The sequence below is a fragment of the Nanorana parkeri genome, unplaced genomic scaffold (assembly GCF_000935625.1).
Source record: "Nanorana parkeri isolate BGI_ZX_2015 unplaced genomic scaffold, ASM93562v1 scaffold3233, whole genome shotgun sequence".
Classification (NCBI taxonomy): domain Eukaryota; kingdom Metazoa; phylum Chordata; class Amphibia; order Anura; family Dicroglossidae; genus Nanorana; species Nanorana parkeri.
In genome coordinates this window covers 9,040-33,562 of record NW_017309501.1, presented here as the reverse complement: position 1 = coordinate 33,562, position 24,523 = coordinate 9,040, and the positions used below count along the sequence as shown (strand labels likewise).

At 41.6% G+C, this 24,523-nt stretch overlaps 1 protein-coding gene across 1 annotated transcript in view; it reads left to right on the top strand.

Moving 5' to 3' along the window:
- Positions 1-16,838, top strand: part of ERCC6 (ERCC excision repair 6, chromatin remodeling factor) — a 46,305-nt gene extending 29,467 nt beyond the window's left edge. Inside the window, exons 10-20 of the mRNA XM_018574790.1 lie at positions 3,552-3,668; positions 3,990-4,085; positions 5,701-5,919; positions 7,728-7,838; positions 8,971-9,090; positions 9,681-9,775; positions 11,335-11,480; positions 13,448-13,891; positions 14,708-14,900; positions 15,631-15,706; positions 16,381-16,838. Of these exons, the coding sequence (XP_018430292.1) occupies positions 3,552-3,668; positions 3,990-4,085; positions 5,701-5,919; positions 7,728-7,838; positions 8,971-9,090; positions 9,681-9,775; positions 11,335-11,480; positions 13,448-13,891; positions 14,708-14,900; positions 15,631-15,706; positions 16,381-16,794 (2,031 nt within the window). The 3' untranslated portion in view covers positions 16,795-16,838. The remainder of the gene's footprint in view (positions 1-3,551; positions 3,669-3,989; positions 4,086-5,700; positions 5,920-7,727; positions 7,839-8,970; positions 9,091-9,680; positions 9,776-11,334; positions 11,481-13,447; positions 13,892-14,707; positions 14,901-15,630; positions 15,707-16,380) is intronic.
- Positions 16,839-24,523: the final 7,685 nt, after the last annotated feature.

Below are 24,523 nucleotides of genomic sequence, written 5' to 3'. Positions count from 1 at the left end.
ACGCAAGCCAGGTGTCCTGTTTTCCTATCAGTGAAGGAGAAGCCCACATAGCTGCTTTTAGATGTTTGAGAGAAGAGTAAAGTTCAGGTTGCAACCATTGTTTGTTGTGTTCCTGGTGAAACAAATGCAAGAAAACTGCCGCTTTATCGTAGGACTGGTGTAGAATGTGCTCTGATTTGGGGTGCCTTAAATTACTGATGAACAACTAAATCTTAAATAAGTGTTGGGTTTATTTACAAATAGGGATATACATACATTCTAATTACAATTAAGGTAAAGGGAATTTGGAGGGGGTCAGTAGGGGTAGGAATTGAGGTTAGGATACTTCAGCTGGCCTCACCATTCTCTCTGTCACACATGCCATGTGTTTTTCTCTATGGTCAGAACACTCCTCTCAAGCAGGCCTCAGCGAATCACATTCTTCTTGATTTGTAGAGTCCAGAAAGACTTGTCCTGTCCAAGAGGTCACTAAGGTTACCATTGTTCCTGCTGGTGAGCTAAGTTAGTGCAGAGGATCACACCGGAAGAAGGTTCCATCATATGCCCCTGCCCCCATCCCAGCATGTGTGCTTCCTTGCTGACACAGGTGTGGGCAGTAAATACCAGCAGGGGGTCGGGCTTGCCCCAGGAGATGACAGTTCGGCAGATCTTCATTCATCAGTGTCCAGCCCCAAGAACCCTTTGATGGTCCTCATTTGCGTATCGCACAGCCATGTGCTGATTCAGTTCAGGATATCAAGGAACATCTTTGCATCAAAGCTGTATCATAGATGTCAATTTTATCGGTTCCAACAATTGGAGGTCTGGCAGATCAGCGCCCCCATGTTCCTTCCTCCTATTTAGGGCTTGTTCACACCAATTGCAGACCAGATCTGCATGAGTTTCTGCTCATGCAGTGAAGTGTGTTTTGCCGCGTTCCAGGCCGCTTTTTGTAAAACAAAAGTGACTTTCAGTGCGTTCCAGGCCGTGTGCATGTGTTTTTGGTGCGTTCCATAGCAGAAAAAATAGGGCATGCTGCAGTTTTTCCACATGCTCTAGAACTGAACGTTCTGGTGTGAACTAGAGCCCGAAATATCATTGGAATACATTGGATGCAGTAGTGATGCGTTCTTTAACTGCTCTGCTCTGCATCTGCTCTGCACTTAGTGTGAACAAGCCCTTAATGTTTTATGATGTATTCGAGGTCTAGTTGTCAGAAAAGGTAATGTGGTAGATGGGGGGTTGGAACAATTACAAATATTAGGGAGTATGTCCCTCTTGATCATGTATATACTGTATATGTCCAAACCAAAATGGCGTAGAGAAGTTTCAAGTTTTAAAGTCTAGTTTGGTCTTAGCCAGGAGTGTAAGGTAAATTTGAAAGAATATTGTAGTCGCAGATCTTAATGAATGATCAGGTATTTAAGTGCAGTGGGTTGACTGGACGGGCGCACTGGAACTTCAGTGGGTGACTTAAGACTCCTATATTGGTACAAACATTTTATTATTGTAACAGTAACCTCTTACAGGGTTATTCACAAAAGGGTGAAGGCTTTGGAGAAGGCAGGAGAAGTGAACAATGTAGGACGACATAGCTGATTTGGAAAAGTTCTCCAATTCAGCCCACTTCCCAGTTCAGCTATGTTGTCCTAGATTGTTCACTTCTCCTGCCTTTTCCAAACTCTTCACTCTTTTCTGAATAGACCTGTTGGAATTGTTTGTGGTGTGACAGCACCGGGGTTTTGAATACACTTACCTGTACAAAACATTTTATTGTAATATTATTGTCACAATATGACAATACCTATTTGGAATTGTGAGGTAATAAACATGACTGCACTTTATTTAATACAATTTCTGAGTGTTGATCAAGTGCACATATTGAGTAGATGTCTGTTCACTGATTGAATAGATGTGTGTTTATTTTGTTATTTTAGCGTAACACTATTTATCATGTTGACTGTATAATAGAGAGCGGCTTCCAAAGTGTTGTAGCTTGTTGTGTTTGGCGCTGGATGTTAATGGGGAAAGATGTAAAATAATTGTGTTGCGCATTTCCTGATGAGTCCATGGGTACATACCGCGCTGATCTGGCCAGAAAAAAAAAAATCCTCCTGCACTTTCTCCAGTGACATGCATTTTTCTACGTGCAACACTACGTTTAGATGTGAACATGGGCTTTAGAAATTAATGGAGTTTCTACTTATGAGAGAGAGACCTACGGTATTTGATCTTAAAGTGACATTAAACCCTCAGATTTTTTAACATAAAACATTACTGTAATGTGTGCCTTACTGTAATCCATGGTTGTTTCCCTTCTCTTTGCTGCTCTTCCTTTTAAATCCTCATATCTTCTCATGCTTGGGGAGAACTTCCCTTTGCAGCTGAGTGCCTTTTCCTGTAGTGCTGGCTCAGGTTGCAAACCTACACACAGACACCATGTATCCATTTCAGAGACAAGGCAGTCTGATGCAAAACAGAAGTTCTGCCCAGCATGAGAACAGATACAGATTTAAAAGGAAGAGCAGCAAAGAGAAGGGAAACAACCATGGATTACAGTAAGGCACACATTACAGTATTGTTTTATGTTAAAAAAATCTGAGGGTTCAATGTCACTTTAAGGTGAGCAACCCACTGAGAGGGGTGAACACTGGGGTGACATTTGGAAGTGGGGCACATGTTTTGCATAACACCTATCACTGTGGATGCATTAAGAGTGTGGTGCACTTGGGACATTTACAGCACTGGGAATTTACTATTTTTTGCATACTGTTTTACTGGAGCACAGGAGCATACTATTGGACACCATATATAGGCATTGGTTATCAATGAATGCTACTAACAGGAATTTTAGAGTCAACATCTTTATTTGTATATCTTTATTGTGAGACACATTTTGTTTTTATCACTTTTATATTTATTGATTCATTGATCTATTCATTATTTGAAGCACAGCACATTATTGTTACATGTATATCTTCTACTCAGTGTCTGTGAGGGGGTTGTTATCATTATGCACTATAAGGTATACCTTTTGATATACAAAACTGCTTTGCCACAAGGTACCTAGTCATGTGTATATGCTTCTCTTATGTTTCTGATCATTTATATCTGTTATACACTCTGCTAATTGTTGGACTATGGCCTATTTGACTTTGTTTTAATGTCTGTCGTGCAATATTTTCTAAATAAATATAATATTTAAAAAAGAACTGGCATGGAACGCTGCATCTGTCAAATGCCGTCTCTATATCAACAGTTGAACTTTATGTAACTGCTAATCCCTCAGTGCCTTTTCTCTTACTGATTTGGGGATGCACCCAAATGTTCCCCATAAATGAAATAGGAGTTGAGTAGAGAAGCAAATGGAGCCAGTCTAGACATTCAGGCAGAGAGTTGTAAGGTTAAGTGCTCTAATCTGCCCTGAGCTGGCCACTTCACATATTTTGCTTTTTAAAAGAGTTCACCTTTAATGCATTGCATTACAGTTTTAGGAATTTCCCCCTGTTGCTAAAATGAGTTTCAGGAAAACTGATTCCACAGTTTAAGCAACATCTGTTTTTATTTTGTAGGTTAAGACTGCATATAAATGTGCCTGTGTGCTACGTGATACTATAAACCCCTATCTTCTGAGGCGTATGAAAGCAGATGTGAAGATGAGCCTGTCGCTTCCTGACAAAAATGAACAGGTGATCTGTGGTTTGTTTTCTTTTCTTTACAATTTCTTATATGGAATCACATTAGCGAATAATGTCACGAGTGGGGAAAAAAAATCAGTGGTTTGTTATGTTAAAAGCAGAGGGATGTGGGGAAGATGTCATATTTTGAAACTGCCTGCCAAAACCGCCGGAACACTCTTCATATAACCATTCTCTAAGCACGTCTGTTATTGGATCTCACGTCTGTTTCTTTAGGTACCATTGCTACTATTTATCCTGTACTATTTATTTGTCATTGCCAGTTTTGTTTTTTTTTTATAAATTCTTTAGCCAGTTTTTTGTTTTTTATAGGTGTTGTTCTGTCGTTTGACTGATGAGCAGCGACAGGTGTACCAGACTTTTATAGATTCCAAGGAAGTCTACGGAATACTAAATGGAGATATGCAGGTAGCTACTGTAATTTGCTTATGTTTACCTATACACACTAAATACAATATAATGTTAAGCTTCTTCATAAGTCAGTTATGATGAGAGTTTACTGTTTAGTGAAATTCAAAAGGTATTGCAGTCATGGAGCTTGACTGTTACATTGAAGGATTCAGTTTTGTGACTAAAGAGCTAATCGTCTACACATTACACTGTGTACAAAGAATACTCTTTTAATAGGTGTTGGAGCAGTAATGAGGTACACCAGTATAGTAGTGGTCCGGTGTATTTTTTTTTTTTGTCTGAAATTCTTTTATTAACCTTGCGCTAAAATATTGTTGTGTTGGCACAACTTTGTATCTTCTAGTCGTGTAACACAACCACATGATTTTAAACTTCAGTGCCAACTGTTTGCACATAAAACAAATAATTAGCAGTGTTATGTGGCTAATTTTTTACCAATGAGCAGACAACAGGCAGAGTGGTGATGTGGCAAGCTGTTAAAATTAGGGATGCACCAATATATCGGCTGCCGAAACATATTGGCCGAAAATTGCACTTTTGGCAAAATGCCAAAAGTGCAATTTTCTGGCCAAAGTAGCGATGCATCCGTTCTTTCTCTCAGAGCAGCACCCAGCAGGGAGGAGAGAAACTGTCACAGGCGGCCGAGCGCTGCGAGCGGCCGGCGTCTCTCCTCCCAGCACTGCTCAGCCTCCTGTCGGGAGATCGGTCTGGGGCGTGGACAGGCATTGCTTTCACAGGAGGCTGAGCTCTCCTCCCGCACCGACTCCACCCAGCCTCCTGTAACAGATGTCAGGATGGAGAGCGGGTACAAACACTCAGTGATCACTGAGTGTTTGTAGATAATTGAGGACAGGGTTTGTTTACTATATCCTCAATTATGAATGAATGGGAAGTGATCTACATCACTTCCTGTTCATTCATGATTGAGGTTATAGTAAACATACTATATCCACATGTTATGAATGAACAGGAACACTCAGCATAGAGGATTTCTATTCATTCATAACAGGGGCTGCAGAAAAAGATTGAGGACTCTGTGTCCTTAATCTCTTTTTCTATTTTAAAAGGGAAATATCAGGGGTCTGTTTTTAGATGCCTTATATTTCCCCGAAGCCACTAAAAGTAAAAATATTTAATAAAAATGAATAAATAAAAAAATGTAAAAGTTGATAAAAAAATAAATGTAAAATAGTTTTTTTTAAATTGAAAAGTTAGAATGACATTTTTTATTTTGGTTTCGCTTTGGTTTTTAAATTTTCATTTCCGTGCACCTCTAGTTAAAATGAACCGAAAATCACAGTATGAATCACAGGTCTTTCTGAACAGGAGTAAATATCCTGTTGAAGGTTAAAACAGTTTACTTATTCCTTCTGTGTAATGTGCTGTATGTCTGGAGTTCTGATTCAATGTCTCGTTTAGGAGGTTAGTTAGTCTAATGAAGTAGTCAACAGGGACTTCTGACAGGAGCTTCCTTATCTGTAGAAGAAGCTTAAGGCACTGGGCCCTAATTGAGTTAATTTTGTGAATTGGCTGCCAGGTTCCTGAGATTTATCCAGCCTTTTGTAATAACTAAAAAACTTCTTAAGAATGATCATATGTGTACCCACTGTAGGTCTTCCCTGGTCTTATTGCTTTACGAAAGATCTGCAATCATCCAGATCTGTTCACCGGAGGCCCCAAAATTCTAAAGGGGACAAGAGATGAGGATTTGGCAGAGGGTGAAGAATTTGGTTACTGGAAGCGGTCTGGAAAATTGACAGTGGTAGAAGCACTACTGAAAATCTGGCATCGACAAGGACACAAAGCTCTACTTTTCACTCAATCACGGCAGGTTAGTAAAGCAGTCATTTTCCCGAACGTATGTCCTTTTACACGGATGCTTTGAGCATTTTTTTAAAGGATGAGTGCACTCATATATTTTTTTTTTCCCTAACCTAGGCTAACCCACCTTCCCACTTCACAGATGCATAGTTGCCTTGATCTGATGGCTGCGGCCTCTGGTGATTGTTTTGCATCTTGGCCATGCCTGCTCATTACAAGTTTATGAGGCCTGCCATTTCCCTTTTTATCTCCGGCCTAATGTGCAGGCGCGGCCAAGAGATTGAGACTTGTGGTGCTGGATGTAAACAATCACCAGAGGCCACAGCTGTCAGATTGAGGCAAGTATGCATCTGTGGAGGGGGAAGGGTGGTTTAGTTTACATTAGAGCAAAGGGGCAAACAGGATAAGTTCACTTGTCTTGAAGTGCGCTTATCCTTTTTATTGTGGGGATTAATTTAAGAAAAAATACAGGAGCTGTTATGTTGATTTGTTTGTAAAGACTAAAGTTCCTGGGCCATCATTCTGGTCCTTTTGTTCAATTAGGGAGTCATTAACCTGCTACCTAAAGGTATGCAAACTGAGAAATTAAACATTCATTGAGGGACACAGAAATTTAGCAATTCTTAGACATTTTGGGTTATACTGTTGCCTTCAGGAGGTTGGGACACCAGAAAGCAAAAAATCTTAAGCCAGCCCCTGTATAGCCCCAACTCAAAACCACCCCTGTCTCCAACATGTCATGTTAGTGTCCTGGGAAGTTGGACGCCTCTTCACATCTACTGAAGCAAAGTCTGACTATATTAAGGCTGGGAGAGGGAGTGCTGATGGAGTGTTGTGTGCGTGTGCTTTATGCCCTTTCTCCTGCCTCTCAGCCTAGAGGAACCATCTTCCTGCTGCTGCTCTTCTGTAACTCTTCATGGATCCATCTGTCTCTGGTCTTGTTCCACTGCCTGCCTTCAATGACTTGGTCACTTCTGTCTGCCTGCAACCCATTTTTAGCATCAGCTGTTTGGATTTCTGAGTATGCATGGCCTTGTTGGAACTTGTTTCGCTACACAGTAGAACATGTCTTTTTTAAAGACACACGCAATCTTTAGACAAAGTCGCAATCCTGCTCCAGTGGTTGACCTCAGCCTGTACCTGGTCCAGTATCGTTTCTAGGACAATTTCTTGATATCCTCAGCAGGACCTACACCTGTAACCTAGACCCAGGGACTCCTATTACTATAGGGTCGCTCTCATGAGTCTTCTATAGCTCCACAGTGTGCGGCTGAAACCCCTGGCATTCACTATGGATTTTTAATTGGTCTAAGCACAATTATTGGTGAAAAGCAACTCAAATGACTGTAAGCATGCTCAAGCACCAGCCACGACAGAATCTTATTCTGACCTTCAAGGACCCTCACCTCAAAATGTGTTTCAGGCCCTTATTTCTGATCAGATTCAGAAACCTCACAGCAAATATAAGTTATCAAGTCTGTTCACTCTGCTCTCTGTCTGTCCAAACTTTCGTCAGGAAGCCAGGCTGCCTCACAGTGTCGCGAGGGAGCGTGAAGCCAATGTTCTTTCGATGGAACACTGGCTTCCTGATTAGCCGGACACACTGTACCCCGGGATGCCGGTATTCGGTTATCGGCGAGTACCGAAAAAAAATATTGGTACTCCAATACCAAAGAAAAACGGTATCTGTGCATCCCTAGTTTTAAGTTTATCCATCTAGAAAGAATATCTGTGCTTTTAAGATATTAGGTTTTTTTCATTTGTAATTGTCATTGACATAATATGAAATAAAAAATGTTTTTGTCAAACTACTTTTAGATGTTGCAAATCCTGGAGGTCTTTCTCATGAGTATGGGTTATTCCTATCTCAAGATGGATGGGACCACAACTATTGCCTCTCGTCAACCACTAATCACAAAGTATAATGAGGTACTGAAATATACTCTTGCCTCTTCTTCCTCCCATTTTTCTTCCTCTCACTATGTATTTTCAGCTTCTTCACTGCACCTGCTAACTTTCTCTTCATTCACACTGTAAGTTAACTCGGAATAACCCCCTAGGAAGAAATTGTTTTAACATGGGTCTCTTTTGTTATTCTGTCAACCCTTTCAGCTACCATAGCCAACACCTCCAAAGGACTGTTGGTTTTATTGGTTAGTTTACTGCACTGTGTAAAATATTCTGTTCAGTTCCCTTGTATAGTTGTTCTCATAAATTTACATACCCTTGGCCGATTTGTGGACCATTTTTTAAGAAATTGTGAGTGGCCAGAACCAAAACATTTGTTTTATTTTTAATCTTATTGAAATTAAACAGGTGTTATAGAACCGCACCATCGTTAGACAACCCAAATTAATAAAGAAAATGTATATGGTGCTTTTTTAAAAGTTTGTATAACGTTCGTTTTTTATATCGTGCATTACTCTTTTTAGCAACAATGATAATTTGCAGTCTTTTGCGATAATTGTTTCATATGTGGTAATGCTGCCATGGCAAAAAGCCTCCAGGTCCTGTAACTTTTTTGGTATTCTAGCATACGCACTGCATGTTTGAAATCTCCACAAAGTGACCCATTGTCATTTTAGAAAGCCCAAGTGTGTTCTATGTACAGCTTTTGGACTGATGAATGCACATTTTTCTCCAATATTTTCTGATATGTTGCACTTGCCATCAAAAACATCAGTGATCCACCTCTGATTTACAGCACGAATGGTATGCTTGTCCCCATAGGCCTTGTTGACTCCTCCCCAGACATGGCATTTATGCTTATGACCATAACTTTCAATTTTGGTTTCTAACTGATTTTGTTCCAGTTCTGTGACTTTTTTTAGATGCTGTTTTGGTGTATTGTAAATGGGTGATGGTACATCAAAATTGGCATTTTGTATATTCTGTCAGTAGTAGGTAAACTTATGACTGCTGTATTTCTACTGGAATTCAAGATGAAGAACGCAAAAAAGTAGCTTTTAGCAGTATACTACTTGCACGCTGAAATTAAGAGAATGAATGCACATTAGTACTTGCTGTTTGGTTGTTGTCAGCCTGATTGTATGTGTTACAGGACACTTCGATCTTTGTCTTCCTTCTTACAACCAGAGTTGGGGGTCTAGGTGTTAATCTCACTGGAGCCAACAGAGTCATTATCTACGATCCTGATTGGAACCCCAGCACTGACCTCCAGGTAAGCTAAATTCAAAACCGGAATAGAAGACTTGTAAATGGTACATAATATTTCATAAGTTAATAAAGACTATGTTTTAGTTGCTACCATAATTTTACTTGGCTTTCCCTGTATAGCTTTTGTGGTAAAGGACAACTTTACTTTTCGTAAACCCACGGTCCATTTGGTAAAATAATTACTCTCCACCCCCCGATCTTCACTGTGCAGACCTGCCTGGTGCCGCACAGGCTTTGCAAAAAAAAAAAGGCTCCTGTTGGGTCATCTTCCTACCATCTGCGTTGTGGCCCCCTTTATTCTGATGTATGGACCATGCTCATGGTGGCCACCATACAGTACAGCTCATAACCATAAATTAATGGGGCTGCAGCTGGTTGTTGTCTTTAAAAAAAATTCTGCTATGCAAGGAAGACCGCACAATGTGTGTGGGCAAGTGTGCTGCAATCACTTAAAGGACAACTTAACCTTTAATTCTAGTCTGTAAAACATTTTACTCAACTGTACTACCTTTTATTTATCTAAGCATTATAGTTGAATTTGCATTAATATATATTTATTTTTTTTATTTTATTTTTTTTAATTTTATGTTGCAGGCTCGTGAGAGGGCATGGAGAATCGGCCAAAAAAAAGAGGTTACTGTATATAGGCTGCTAACTGCAGGATCTATAGAAGAAAAGATATATCACAGGTATATCAATACTGCACCCTTTATTATACAAATCATTGTTAATAATATAAAACCCATCTGAATGTTATATAAGGCTTCATAGCGTATGACACAGCAGTAGGTGGGCCTGCCACCCATTCCTTTGAGAGATCTATACTCCTCTATTGAACGTCTCAGATCGCCTTTCCCCACGGAGACCCAGGCTATCCTCAAAACTCTGGGCAACAGTTGCTGTTTGCCACAGTGAGTTGTACAGCCTCTTAACCTAGTGTCTCTTTAATGCAAAGGTTACTGCCTGGTTGTTGTTTAGCCCAGGGCACACCTTCATTACCTGTTTTGCATATACTCTGTTCCTTTCTGAGACCAACTGAATATAGTGGTTTAAAGTACCTCTATGGTCAAGGTTGGCCCCTGCACCAATGATGCCTTTGTCCTTTCAGCAAGCACCCTCGAGGGATTTCTGTGCACTTGGTGCCTTAAACGCAGTGCTACTGTGCAAATTCGTCCCTGTACTACCAGAAATCTGCTGGGCAACATGTCAGATGCTAGGAGGAGTGCCGGTGTTCGCGCAGATGGAGCCCTACAGCCAACCTTACTTTGTGTGAGCTGAATGCAACTTGCAGTTGGACAGCTCCAGTCACCAGTGCTAATTTTTGGGGAAGTCCTTTCTGTTAGATGATTCTGACTATAGACCTGAGCCACATCCTTTTGTGGATGTGTCCTGGACATCCTTTTGGTGCAAAATCTGTGGTCCTGCTAGAAATTGGCACTCGGAATACAATCCAACAGTGCCATGGCATAGTTCAACCACCAGGGTGACATTAGAAGCATTGCGATGGCTCGGGAAGTTTAACATATCTTTTTCAGTTGGCAGAAGGCTGGGTTCCAGCTCTTTCAGCAGTTCATATTTCGGGGGTGGATTATTTGGCAAGCAGATTTAAAGCAGAACTCCAGCCAAGTCATTTTTAGAATTTCCCAAGTGCAAAAAAAGTTACCTCCGCTCAGAGGGACTAATTGTGCAGATTACTGTCTTGTACTATGCAAGACATACTTTTGTATATGCTGCATAGTACAGCTAGTGCTGCGCTTCTGTCCCACTGCAGCTATGAGGGTTGCGGCTCTCATATACAGAGGCATTAGTGTAATTTTTCTGCCCCCTCACCTCCTTCGGCCATAAAAATAGTTTTCTTCATTAGTTAATTGGGGGATACTGGTCCCTCCTCTCTTTTTGAAACATAAATGATTGAATGGCCATGTTTCTTGATGAACTACTAAAGGAAAGGATTTTACTGTGTACAAAAATTCCTCCTTTTCCACTCCTTTTGTTTATTTGGTTGTCATTTTTTTTAACTCTTTAAACACTTATGTTGTGCTCCCAGCTGTACCTCATATTCTAGATTTGTATTTACCAGTGATTTATACAGTGGTAATAACCTACTAACATTATATGGTTTTGGATCCCATTGAGTGGTGTTGCTAAGTTTACCATTAGCTATGTGCATAGCCTTAATTTTTTGACATTGCAGATTTGTAATCCTAACTGAATTTTCTAGTGACTGTTGTATGTCTTATGTTTCTAGGCAAATCTTTAAGCAGTTCTTGACTAACAGAGTTTTGAAGGACCCAAAGCAGAGGCGCTTCTTCAAATCTAATGACCTGTATGAATTGTTCACATTGAGCAGTCCAGATGCAGGTCAAGGAACCGAGACCAGTGCACTTTTCGCAGGTACCCTTGAATTAGAATATATCTATTCAGTTTTTTTTTTTTGCCACATAAAGACTGAAAGGCTACTTTAATACTTTTCATTTATTGTGCTATGTCCGATCTCTGTTAATATGTCTGAGTTAATGTTAAGATCTCTGTTAAGTGAGATGTGAAAGAGAAGCGATGTCCTGGTCCTGAGGCGATTTCTTTCTGTCATGTATGTTCTTATTGAGACAGAGAATGTGTATTTAAGGCCTCCTCATTTTTGGTTCACGCAAACCTTGGCAGTTTAAAGTTCAAGTTAATTAACCCTCAGTTGAAAAATGTATTAATATCAGATGGTGTTAATAAAGCTTGATGACATTATTTGTTTTAGTTACAACAAGCAAACAATTAGCCCCCATTCACACCTAGGTAATTTGTTGCGCAACAAGTTACATAGTTAGGTTGAAAAAAGACACAAGTCCATCGAGTCCAACCTATAAACACATGATATCCCATTAACTTCATTGGCCCCTGTTTACACCTGAGCATTTTGTCACAAGCTGTAAAACGCTTATCACTGGAAAAAAGTACATGAGCTTCTTTCAGGCAGTTTACAGCACGTTTGGCCCTCTTAGACTTCAATGGAAATGCCTGGAAACATGTCTGTGCATTGCGTTTTGCGCATTTGTCCATTGACTGCAAGGACTGCTTTCAGTCTGCCATCTAAGACACGCATCTTCATGCACGTGTGTCTAATGTGCGTAAAAATGTGCAATAACATGCAAAAATGCGCAAAACACGCTAAACAAAATCGCACGCAAAAATGCTCACGTTTAGATGTGAGGTTTAAACTTGTAAATACCCTAAAGTTATGGAACAGTCTACCCCTTGACCATGCCTGCACAGTGCTGCATTGCAATTCTGAAGCCTGTTTAGCACCCTTATGCTGGGTCCCCCTGTTCGACAAAAGTACATTTTTCAATTGACTTTTGTCGAAGTAGCCACTCCAAAAACTGTTGTCCAACCAGTGACTACAGCTAGTCAGCTGTCCCCCATCCACTGGATTCCTCCATCCATGCTAATTGAGCGTTTTTTGGGGGGTTTTTTCTCTAGATTCAACAAGAAAAAGACTGGTGTATGGCCAGCTTTAGGATACTTGATACATAGTTTGGTTTATTACTTCAAAGTAGTTTCTACTTTAGTCTTTGGTGACATACAGACTCCAGGAAATTGTCTGTGATTCCAAAACAAGAAAATGTATTACAATACAACAGTTTGGTTTAAAACGGACAACGGAAACAACAAAAAACATAACATTGCTCTTTTTAGTTAACATCTCATGTAAAAATAATTTACAAAACATTTATTATTTATTTAGAAATCATCTTGGGCTGCGAGACTAATGTCTACAGACTGCCAGCTGGATGGCACTTGTTCAGTGCATTAAGTATCTCTTAATCCGATCTTTCCTCATGTTTTCATTTGTCCCTCCAGCGGTGCGGTGGCTCTCCGATCCAGCACTGACTCCTCTCTGCTTGCAGGCACTTCTGATCCAGCAGTGTCTGCATGCGGGTGCACGCGTCCATAGACTTACCTTGCGTCTCTGCTCGTCTCCCGGCCGAGAATCCGAACTGAGCATGCGCCCGCCCAAGATCCTTTGCGGCTGCACGAGCAGTTCCGGATTCTCGGCTCGTGAGCGTGCAGCGATAACTAGGTATGTTTAAACCACTGTTAAAGCGTTTTTTTAAAAAAAAACTTTTTGCCTATATCTACTGCTTGCTAGCAGTAGATATAGGCACAAAAACCGGAGGCTTTAGAACCACTTTAAATCTGTGCCTATCTGAGCTTTTCATTTCTGATTTCTGCAGTCTGTTGTCATTCAGTCAGCAGCTATAAGACTTTGTCTTTTGGTTATAGAATAAATTAAGTGCAGGCAGGACCTTTATGTTTGTGTGTTGGTTGCTTATATAAGTAGAGTTATACAAGTGTTTTGCCTTTTTAAGGAACTGGCTCTGATGTGAAACTTCCAAGACCTCCTAAGAAACATTCAAGAAGAGACCTAAATAATGTTAATAAAGGGAACTTTTCTAACACTGTTAAAAACCTCAACCCTGTGCCATGCAAGTCTTCATCTACCATTAGCTCAGAGGGCTCTCCACAAGATGGCATACAGAAAAACCCTGCTTTACAAACAGATCTTAGTGAGGATACACATGACGTCAAAGTACAAAGTTTGTCATTAGCCCCAGAAAACAGTCACCGAAAGCACAAAGCCAAGACGAAACACCAGGTTAAAGGGAAAAGACTGAAAGATGGCAACTCTAATGGAGAGAGGATTTCACATCTTCTGAAGCAGAAACCATTCAAGAAAGCAGAGAATAAAGAGCAGCAGGAAAACCACAAGTCAAGCGATGAATATGTTTTGGAAAAATTGTTTAAAAAGTCCGGTAGGTGATGCCTTTCCTTTCTAGATAAAGTAGTAACATTGCATGCAACTTTAACGTTTTTGTTCCTAGATCAAAATAAAAAAGCAATATTTGCACACTGAACTAACATTTTTCACATACATATTTGCGGTAGAATAACTGCATTCTGATAGAGCATTGCTAATTTAAAAAATAAAGCAAAAGTGCAATAAATCCTTATGCTCTTAATATAATTAGGCAAGGAGCAGTAGCAAATTTTTAGTGATGTAGTTTCCTGTTCCTACAATGGGAAAACAATACTTTTGTTGAATCCTTCAATTGCGCATAGGCTAAATGCCTGCAGTTTGTATAGTAACACGTTCTTAACCTGAACGGAGAAAGCTGTCCCATTAAAGGAAGGCAAAAGACTAGTAACAGGTATAGGCTACCTACAGCTGATAATTTTCCATTACTTGCCATGCCTTGTTCGCGATGGTGCCTATGCATGTAGAAAGTCATCTTCCTATAGGAAGGCAGGTCTTTGCTTCCCTATATCAGAGCTGCCCACTTGATAAATGTTGGGGGGGATGACGAAGAAGCAGCAGAGGTGCAGAAATGACAGATCTACAGAATAAATTAAGTAGAAAGCAGGAAAACTCCTGTACATCAGGCCTTTTAAGGCCACAGCAGTGCCTAGGCGAAGGAAGTACACTTCATTGTTTTAGGAGGAATACTAGGCAAAAGATAAATCTTTCAGGGTGCTGCTTATGCACAATTGCCATTTCTAGATGTTGTCTATTAAATATTCACTTTCTTAGTTCAGATCTACTTTAATCTGTACAATATTATTTTCTCCAGGTGTTCATAGTGTCATGAAGCATGATGTTATTATGGATGCCTCAAATCCCGACTATGTGCTGGTTGAACAAGAAGCAAGTAGAGTGGCCCAAGAAGCCCTACGTGTCTTAAAAGTGTCACGTCAACGTTGTCACGCAGCCTCCTCTGGAATTCCAACATGGACTGGGACAAGTGGTGTCCCTCTTAAAACTAGGTGAGAATTTTTATTTTGAATTTTTAAAGTTAGCAGTAAATTCCATCCACAGTATGGTAAAGCATGTTTCCCATTGTCATCTCAATAAAAAAAGTTTGCTGTGATCCTGGATTGCACCTTCTTGAAACAGCCTATAGATGGAGCCCTCTGATTTTAATTTCTATGGAATGGTTCTAGTTTGTTATTGTGAAAAGGTGAGGACTCCTAAGACAATATAGATTCGCTTTTACTTGTATGTTAAAATTAAACATTGTTGCAAAACAAAGGTAACCTCTTCTTTTTTTTTTTTACCGTGGAGTAAAGTAACTATCTGTTTATTTTTATAGTGCCCATATCCAGGTATATATTTGGAGAGTTTAGGGCGTTTAGGAATCAATGTGCCAATAATCTACTGTGTGTGCGACAAATTGCTTCTCCTGTCAGCATACATTTAATTTTGATAGGTCTGCTAACTTACAGAAAATTAACTTTTCCAATCAAAAAGCTAAGGCTGAGGGGTGAACATTTTGTACTTTACAGGTGCATGTATTCACCCTCAGATCTGAAAACCTTTTAATAGTGCAGTTTGCAAAGCATGTGTTGTGCTGTAAGGCAAGACTTTTTTGATGCGTTTGTGACTTTACTCAAAATCAGCTCAAGAGTTTATATTTTTGAGGTTACTTTTTTCTCATCATCCTAAACATTTTATTGCTTACCTGCTAGTTTTTGTTTTTTTGTTCTTTCTTATAAGGTTTGGACAGAAAAAGAACCCACTCTTGCTCCGACCTGCTACATCAGAAAATAAGATCCCTCAGGACAAATGCAAGGTAAAAATATTTTATGGAAGAAAGAATGTTGATGCCTTCTGTGACATGACACAATTGGAACCTGTGTTGAATGTCTTTGGTCAAATGTTAATGCTATTAGTCAGTCTAAGACACATCTGAGGTCATTAGGAATTCATAGCAGGTGTATTTGCCTTGCAGTAGACCTGCTTCAACCTGCTTTTGCTTCCCCATACAATTGTATAGGAAAAGAAGCAGTTCTGATGTGAACAACCCACCTTTCTAGACCGGTCCACAATACTTTCAGCTGAATTAATTCCTTTTGCACTGGCAAACTGACTCCATTGCGGTCTGGCAGGAGGTGAGCTGACTAATGACCTTGCAAGGTGCTGTAGAATAAAGCAGGTGCCATAGAAATAAAAAGTAATGGAGTTCTGTTGTAAGCAATTGTTACAATATGTAGAAAATAAATACGTAATTCAACCCCCAGAATTATGGACACAGTTTGTAATAGACAAAGTAACTATTATTTGTAGCTCAATCATGTTTTTATATATGGTCTGATCAGTTCTGACTGGGTTCCTCAACTCCTAAAAAAAAAAAAAAAAATACAGAGCTCGTTAAATTCATATTTATTTTTTAGTGACCAACATCGTAGTATACAGAAATGTTTTTAAATATTTTAGATAAAGTAGCTGTTTTCTTTGTAATTCAAGGACTCCAAGATCACAAAGCAGCAAGCTGGAATTAAGACTGATATTTCATCCCATTTTAGTGGAGATACCCAGTCCTCGGAATCCACTAGTTCTGCATTGTCCTCTTCCTCATTGCTTGCTCGAATGAAGGCAAGAAATCATCTGTTGCTTCCTTCTAGAGAAGATGGTGAAACAGTAGCTCCAGCAACAGACCTTACAGTGCATGATGAGCTTATTGCAGACATGAGAAACTTCATAGCATTCCAAGCTCATGGAGAAGGTGAAGCCAGTACACAAGAACTGCTTCGTGAGTTTGAGAACAAACTTTCTCCCAAGCAGTCCTGTGTCTTTCGGGAACTTCTGCGTAGGTTATGTACTTTTCATCGAAAGAGTGATGGTTCTGGTGTTTGGAGACTAAGACCTGAATTCCGCTGAGCATTCTTTACTGAACCGATCATGTTAACGTTACAGATTGTTTTAAGCCACAAGCTACTCAGCTCTATGCAGAAATACACGGTTTTATTCTTAGTGAACTGCAATTATACCACACTTGAAACAGATGAAACAGTCTTTGTGTAGTAATAAGAGCAGATATCAAGTTGGTGCTTTCTATAAGAGACAAAGCTGCAATATTTTCTCAGGTTTTTTGAGGGTTTTTTTTACACAATGTCAAAATACTTCTCTATTCTGCTCAATCTGTTTTTACTATAAATGTAAAACACGCAGACCAAATTGTTTCCACTTTACATTGTTTGTGACAATGGTATAATAAATGATAATCGGAATGGATTTAGGAAGGACCGTTCTTATCAGACCAACCTACTAACATTCTAGGAAGAGGTGAGTAGAGATCTGGATGGAGGGAGGCTGGAGGATGTGGTATATCTGGATTTTGCCAAAGCTTTTGACACAGCACCACATAATCTATGCTGAGATCTATGGGAAGAGATGATATGGTGTGTACATGGATAGAGAACTGGCTATAGGAACGTGTCCAGAGAGTATTGATAAATGGCTCTTTTTCAAATTGGTCTAGGGTCGAGAATGGCGTGCCCCAGGGTTCTGTGCTAGGCACCAGTACTGTTTAACATGTTTATTAATTATATCGGGGAAGGTGTCACAGCCTGTCCGGGCTGTGATTTGTAGCCTTTCTACAGTTTGGAGTCGGTGGTGGAGCGACAGGGCCCGGTTGCAGCTGTGTCCCTGGTAGTTCTGCCAACTCCAAACGTAGAGAGACTACAAATCTCAGCACATTATACAGCAATGCAGAATACCACCAACCTTAAAGTCTGGAACTCGCTGCCAAAAGCAGTGGTATCAGCGGAGAGTATTAAATCATTCAAAAGTTACCTTCCTCAGAGACCGTAACATACAGGCAGGGGCGTAACTAGAAATCACAGGGCACTATAGCAAAATTTTGTATGGGGCCCCCAAGCTCCGCCTCCTCCTCAACCTACCCCCAACCAACCATTTCCTTCTCTTCAGCTCTGCTCCTGCTGACTTTGACATCAGGGCTGAAGAGGAGATCACTCCACCGCAGGTTTGCTACACTGCGGCTGCCTAGCAGGTGGGGCTGAATTAAAAACATCACGGGCCTGGTGCTGAGGATTTTGGTGGGCATTTTTATGAAAGTGTCGGCATTCACTAGGGCCCCCTTCCTCCTGTCCGGGCTGTGATTTGTAGTCTCTCCACAGTTTGGAGTCAGTGGTGGAGCGCCAGGGCCCGGTTGCAGCTGTGGCCCTTGTAGTTCTGCCAACTCCAAACTGTAGAGAGACTACAAATCCCAGCAATACAACAATGCAGAATTCCACCAGCTAATGGAGGACTACAAATCCCAGCAATACATTATACACTAATGCAGGAATACTATAAAGCTGCATACTCTGTGTTTTCTCCCGGTTCAGGCCAGATGTCTCCATGGTCTCCGGAGGGCTGTGCAGGTTCTCAGTAGGGCTCACAGTTAGTCAATGGGGCTCTCGGGGTGTCAGTGCAACGCTCTCAGGTGGTCAGGACGACCCTCCCATGTTGTCAGTGCGACGCTCACAGGTGGTTGGTGCGGGGCTCTCAGGATGCTTCTGACAGGGCTGCCCTGGGCCCCATAGAGGCTGTGTGGGTCGCTATGGTGTTAGTTACGACACTGGTACATAGTACATGAAGATCTGCTGATCTTACTGATAGGGTTTTGTGCATTACAATATTCATACATCATACATGAACAACTGCCTATGCAAGCATATCATGCACAAAGCACACTGACAACTGAGAAGTTTACTGGCTGGTGGTTGTTACTGCAGCCACTGACCTCTCCTGGCCTGGTGTCCGGGAAGGGTGGTCTGGGTGGATATGGTACTGCTGCTGCTGACCTTTCCTGACCGGGCTCGGTGTGCGGGAGGGGGGTAGTGGAGTGTGCCGCTGATGGGCTATGTGTGCGGGAACGGAGGAGGAAGGTGGAGTCGATACTGCCGCTGACCTCTCCTGGCCAGGTTCTGTGTGCGAGGCGTCCAGGTGAAGTTTGTACTGCTGCCGCTGGGCTCTGTGTAGGGTGGAGTCGGTACTGCCACCGCTGACCTGTCCTGGCCGAGCTCGGTGTCCGTTGTGGGGGGGATAGAGATGTACTCTAGCTCTGTTCCTGACCGGGCCCCCCCTGTCCCGGTTCCCATAGCGACCTCATGGGTCGCTATGGTGGTAGTTCCGCCACTGGGCACAGGCACTCTTAAAAACAAGATCACACAGGGACTCGTATACACATGCACAATCACACACAGACACACAAAGGTTGAACTTGATGGACCTGTGTCTTCAACCTCAAATACTATGTAACAGATGGCCATGTGCCTATGATTTAAATGGCTTTCTTTTAATTAGTTATATTGGTGTGAAACATGGAAATATTACAGATCACTACTTTAGCAAATTTATCTGGATCATTACTTTGTAATAGGAGCCATATCTTTTGCAAAAAGGGACAATGTACATCATTTGTATTAGTGGTTTGTAGATTGCTTAATGTTAAAAAAAATGCTTCTTTGGAGTCCTTTTGAAGTATAGGCCCTGCCTTTGGGAGTTTGAGCACTAAGCTTAAGCAAAAAGGTGTACATCCTCTGTGTCTTTATAGACCCCGTGTACAAACAGTAAGAACTTTAGCTTGGAGTAAGATGTCTCTTCCTAGCTTGTTGGTGGATTGATGGTTTCTAGAACCCCCCCTGCACCCACAAAAAAATTCACTCTCCCCCACCAGTTCCCCCACCACCACACACATACAATAATACACTTTCCCCCTTCAGTTCCCTCCCCCGCACACATAAAATAAAATAATACACTCTCCCCCTCCAGTCTCCCTACTGCACAAATAAAATAATACACTCTCCCCCTCCAGTTCCCTGCCCCCCTGCACACATAAAATAATACACTCTGCCCCCCTCTTCCCCCTGCACACATAAAATACACTCCCCCCCACACACACACACATAAAATTATACACTCTGCCCCTCCAGTTCCCCCTGCACACATAAAATACACTCGCCCCCACACACACACACATAAAATTATACACTCTGCCCCTCCAGTTCCCCCTGCACACATAAAATACACTCGCCCCCACACACACACACATAAAATTATACACTCTGCCCCTCCAGTTCCCCCTGCACACATAAAATACACTCGCCCCCACACACACACACATAAAATTATACACTCTGCCCCTCCAGTTCCCCCTGCACACATAAAATACACTCGCCCCCACACACACACACATAAAATTATACACTCTGCCCCTCCAGTTCCCCCTGCACACATAAAATACACTCGCCCCCACACACACACACATAAAATTATACACTCTGCCCCTCCAGTTCCCCCTGCACACATAAAATACACTCGCCCCCACACACACACACATAAAATTATACACTCTGCCCCTCCAGTTCCCCCTGCACACATAAAATACACTCGCCCCCACACACACACACATAAAATTATACACTCTGCCCCTCCAGTTCCCCCTGCACACATAAAATACACTCGCCCCCACACACACACACATAAAATTATACACTCTGCCCCTCCAGTTCCCCCTGCACACATAAAATACACTCGCCCCCACACACACACACATAAAATTATACACTCTGCCCCTCCAGTTCCCCCTGCACACATAAAATACACTCGCCCCCACACACACACACATAAAATTATACACTCTGCCCCTCCAGTTCCCCCTGCACACATAAAATACACTCGCCCCCACACACACACACATAAAATTATACACTCTGCCCCTCCAGTTCCCCCTGCACACATAAAATACACTCGCCCCCACACACACACACATAAAATTATACACTCTGCCCCTCCAGTTCCCCCTGCACACATAAAATACACTCGCCCCCACACACACACACATAAAATTATACACTCTGCCCCTCCAGTTCCCCCTGCACACATAAAATACACTCGCCCCCACACACACACACATAAAATTATACACTCTGCCCCTCCAGTTCCCCCTGCACACATAAAATACACTCGCCCCCACACACACACACATAAAATTATACACTCTGCCCCTCCAGTTCCCCCTGCACACATAAAATACACTCGCCCCCACACACACACACATAAAATTATACACTCTGCCCCTCCAGTTCCCCCTGCACACATAAAATACACTCGCCCCCACACACACACACATAAAATTATACACTCTGCCCCTCCAGTTCCCCCTGCACACATAAAATACACTCGCCCCCACACACACACACATAAAATTATACACTCTGCCCCTCCAGTTCCCCCTGCACACATAAAATACACTCGCCCCCACACACACACACATAAAATTATACACTCTGCCCCTCCAGTTCCCCCTGCACACATAAAATACACTCGCCCCCACACACACACACATAAAATTATACACTCTGCCCCTCCAGTTCCCCCTGCACACATAAAATACACTCGCCCCCACACACACACACATAAAATTATACACTCTGCCCCTCCAGTTCCCCCTGCACACATAAAATACACTCGCCCCCACACACACACACATAAAATTATACACTCTGCCCCTCCAGTTCCCCCTGCACACATAAAATACACTCGCCCCCACACACACACACATAAAATTATACACTCTGCCCCTCCAGTTCCCCCTGCACACATAAAATACACTCGCCCCCACACACACACACATAAAATTATACACTCTGCCCCTCCAGTTCCCCCTGCACACATAAAATACACTCGCCCCCACACACACACACATAAAATTATACACTCTGCCCCTCCAGTTCCCCCTGCACACATAAAATACACTCGCCCCCACACACACACACATAAAATTATACACTCTGCCCCTCCAGTTCCCCCTGCACACATAAAATACACTCGCCCCCACACACACACACATAAAATTATACACTCTGCCCCTCCAGTTCCCCCTGCACACATAAAATACACTCGCCCCCACACACACACACATAAAATTATACACTCTGCCCCTCCAGTTCCCCCTGCACACATAAAATACACTCGCCCCCACACACACACACATAAAATTATACACTCTGCCCCTCCAGTTCCCCCTGCACACATAAAATACACTCGCCCCCACACACACACACATAAAATTATACACTCTGCCCCTCCAGTTCCCCCTGCACACATAAAATACACTCGCCCCCACACACACACACATAAAATTATACACTCTGCCCCTCCAGTTCCCCCCCTGGACACATAAAATAATACACCCTCCCCCCCGTCCCCTGCACACATATCCCATGTGGCAGTATGGCACATATCCCAGATGGCAGTATTTAATTCCTAAAGTTCTTTACAAAAAAGCAGACACAGGGAAGCCTTACACTTTCCCAGAATTTACTCTAAAAATTGTTTCTGATATTTTGTTTCACCAACCCCCTAATCCTCGCACATTTCAATCAGAGGATGTCCCGAGACTTTGCAGCAGGCACTATCCTTGTAGGTTTCCCCCCACAGCCTGCAAAATGTCACCCCAGAAAAAAATGCAGAGTCTGTAACAAAAAAGGTTAGAAAAGACTAGTTACTATTGCATTTCCTGTCTATCTCTAGCAGTCCTATGTATCACAGACTGTTTCAGAGTCTACCATACAAAGGTAGACTAATTGTTAATAAATTAAGTCACATACAGAATATTTTCAAATATTATTCTGTGTACCTGGGCTTTGTTATAGAAATGAATATTGTATTTAAATCCGCTGCGCTTAAAAGCACAGTTCTCTGCTCTCCCGCTTTAATTTGGCTGAACGCGCTCAGCAAGGAAACACAGACACTCGCTGTTGTCTCGTCAGATCCTCAGTCGCTGTCCTCCTCACTTGAGGAAGACTTCTTTATTTATAGGGGTAACACAGGAAGTGATAGCCACAACAGCCACCACTTCCTCATACATCAATAGAACACAGAGCCAGCCAATAAAACACATGTATACATCTGAATAGACAATAGAAAAAGGGGAGGGTATGCTCATGCATGAGAAGCACCGTGCACAGTTACCAGCTGCTAGTTCATGTTTCACGTGCACATTTGTTAACAATGGATTTCCCGCCAAAAACACTTACACAAAGGAAGCAGCATGCTTGCACATGGACGAATCCATCTTAAATCTCCCGTTAACACTGGAGTGAACTCTATCCAGCATTGCTCAGTGAGCAATGCCCAATAAAGTTATTATGATTCACATTGATGGGAGCTTATCTGCAGGGACAATGCCATACTACTTCCAGCGCGCTGATCGGACGCATCAGAAATACAAACGCACGTTCCTTTAAAAAAAGGCAGATATGTATCTTAAATAATACTATGTCCTCAAAGCAAATGCATACACGCCACGCCAATAAATCCGTGCACTGCGCAGGGGCCCTACCCGGCGTCCACACACTCGCTAAGAGAACATTGCTCCGCCACGCATATCCACTCCAATGGTTTATTCCCAGTGCCTGAATAATCCGGGCCACGCTCCAATCGAGCGTGATGCAGAAATCCGGACACTGAGACATGATGACAATATTACACTAAAAACACATCCTAGTAAAATTTCCACGACAGCTTTCCTATACCGACTACTCTGACTTCTTGATCCCCTGACCTTGGCCTGTCCCTAATTAAGTTAAACCCAGCATTCTTCTAAAGCCATGATAAGGTAGCTACACAAAACAACTCAAAATACCACATTTGGAATATCCTGGGTTGTCTACTTTTGAAAATGGTATGCCATTTGGAAATTTTCTTTCTGCCATACTGTCCTAAAGGTGACCTAGACCCAGTAAATTAATCTTTCAAATTTCTAAGTTTTGAAATGAGTATGCAATATATTTGGCCCTGTAACTTTCCAAAAAAACAGCATGACTAGTACGTAGGCAAACCGTTATATTTGTCAGAGATTGCTAATTACAAATATCAGGGCTTTATTGCAGTAAGACATACAAGGATTATGAAATATCCTGTGAAGATAGAATTTATGTTTGTGAAAAGCACAGATGAAAGTATAGGCTTCTAATGGTGGCCAGCATTTGTGATAAAATGGCTACAGAAAACAACTCGAAATACCCCATTTAGAATACTCTGGGTTGTCAACTTTTGAAAATGGTAAGTTATTATGGAAAAGTTTTCTTTCCTAGGCTGTCATACTGTCTCAAAGGTGACCTAGGCCCGGAAATGCAATATGCCAAAATTCTATGTATGATGACTGAAATGGGCAAGCCCCACATTTGGCGCTGCAATTTATATAAACCCAATTAAGACTGTACATGGGGAGTATTGATGTACTCATGGGAAATAGTAGAATACAACTATGGGTGTTTTATTGCAGTAAAACGTATCGGTATTATAATATTTCCAATAAAATGTTTGTGCGCATGTTTGGGAAAAAATAAACATTTCTTAATTTCTCATAATTGGTTAGATTTTATTCATATATAGTTAGTTTATTTATAAATATTTGATGTCAAATGTAAGCCCTATTTGTCTTCTAAAAAACAATATGTAATAAGTGTGGGTTTTTTGTGTACGTAGAGTCTTAGAGATATGGATTTTAATGAATAAATAATGTATACCTTTTTCACCATTTAAATTGGTATGTAGTTTTTCTAAAGAATGGTGGGATCCCCTCTCCCTGGGGAAA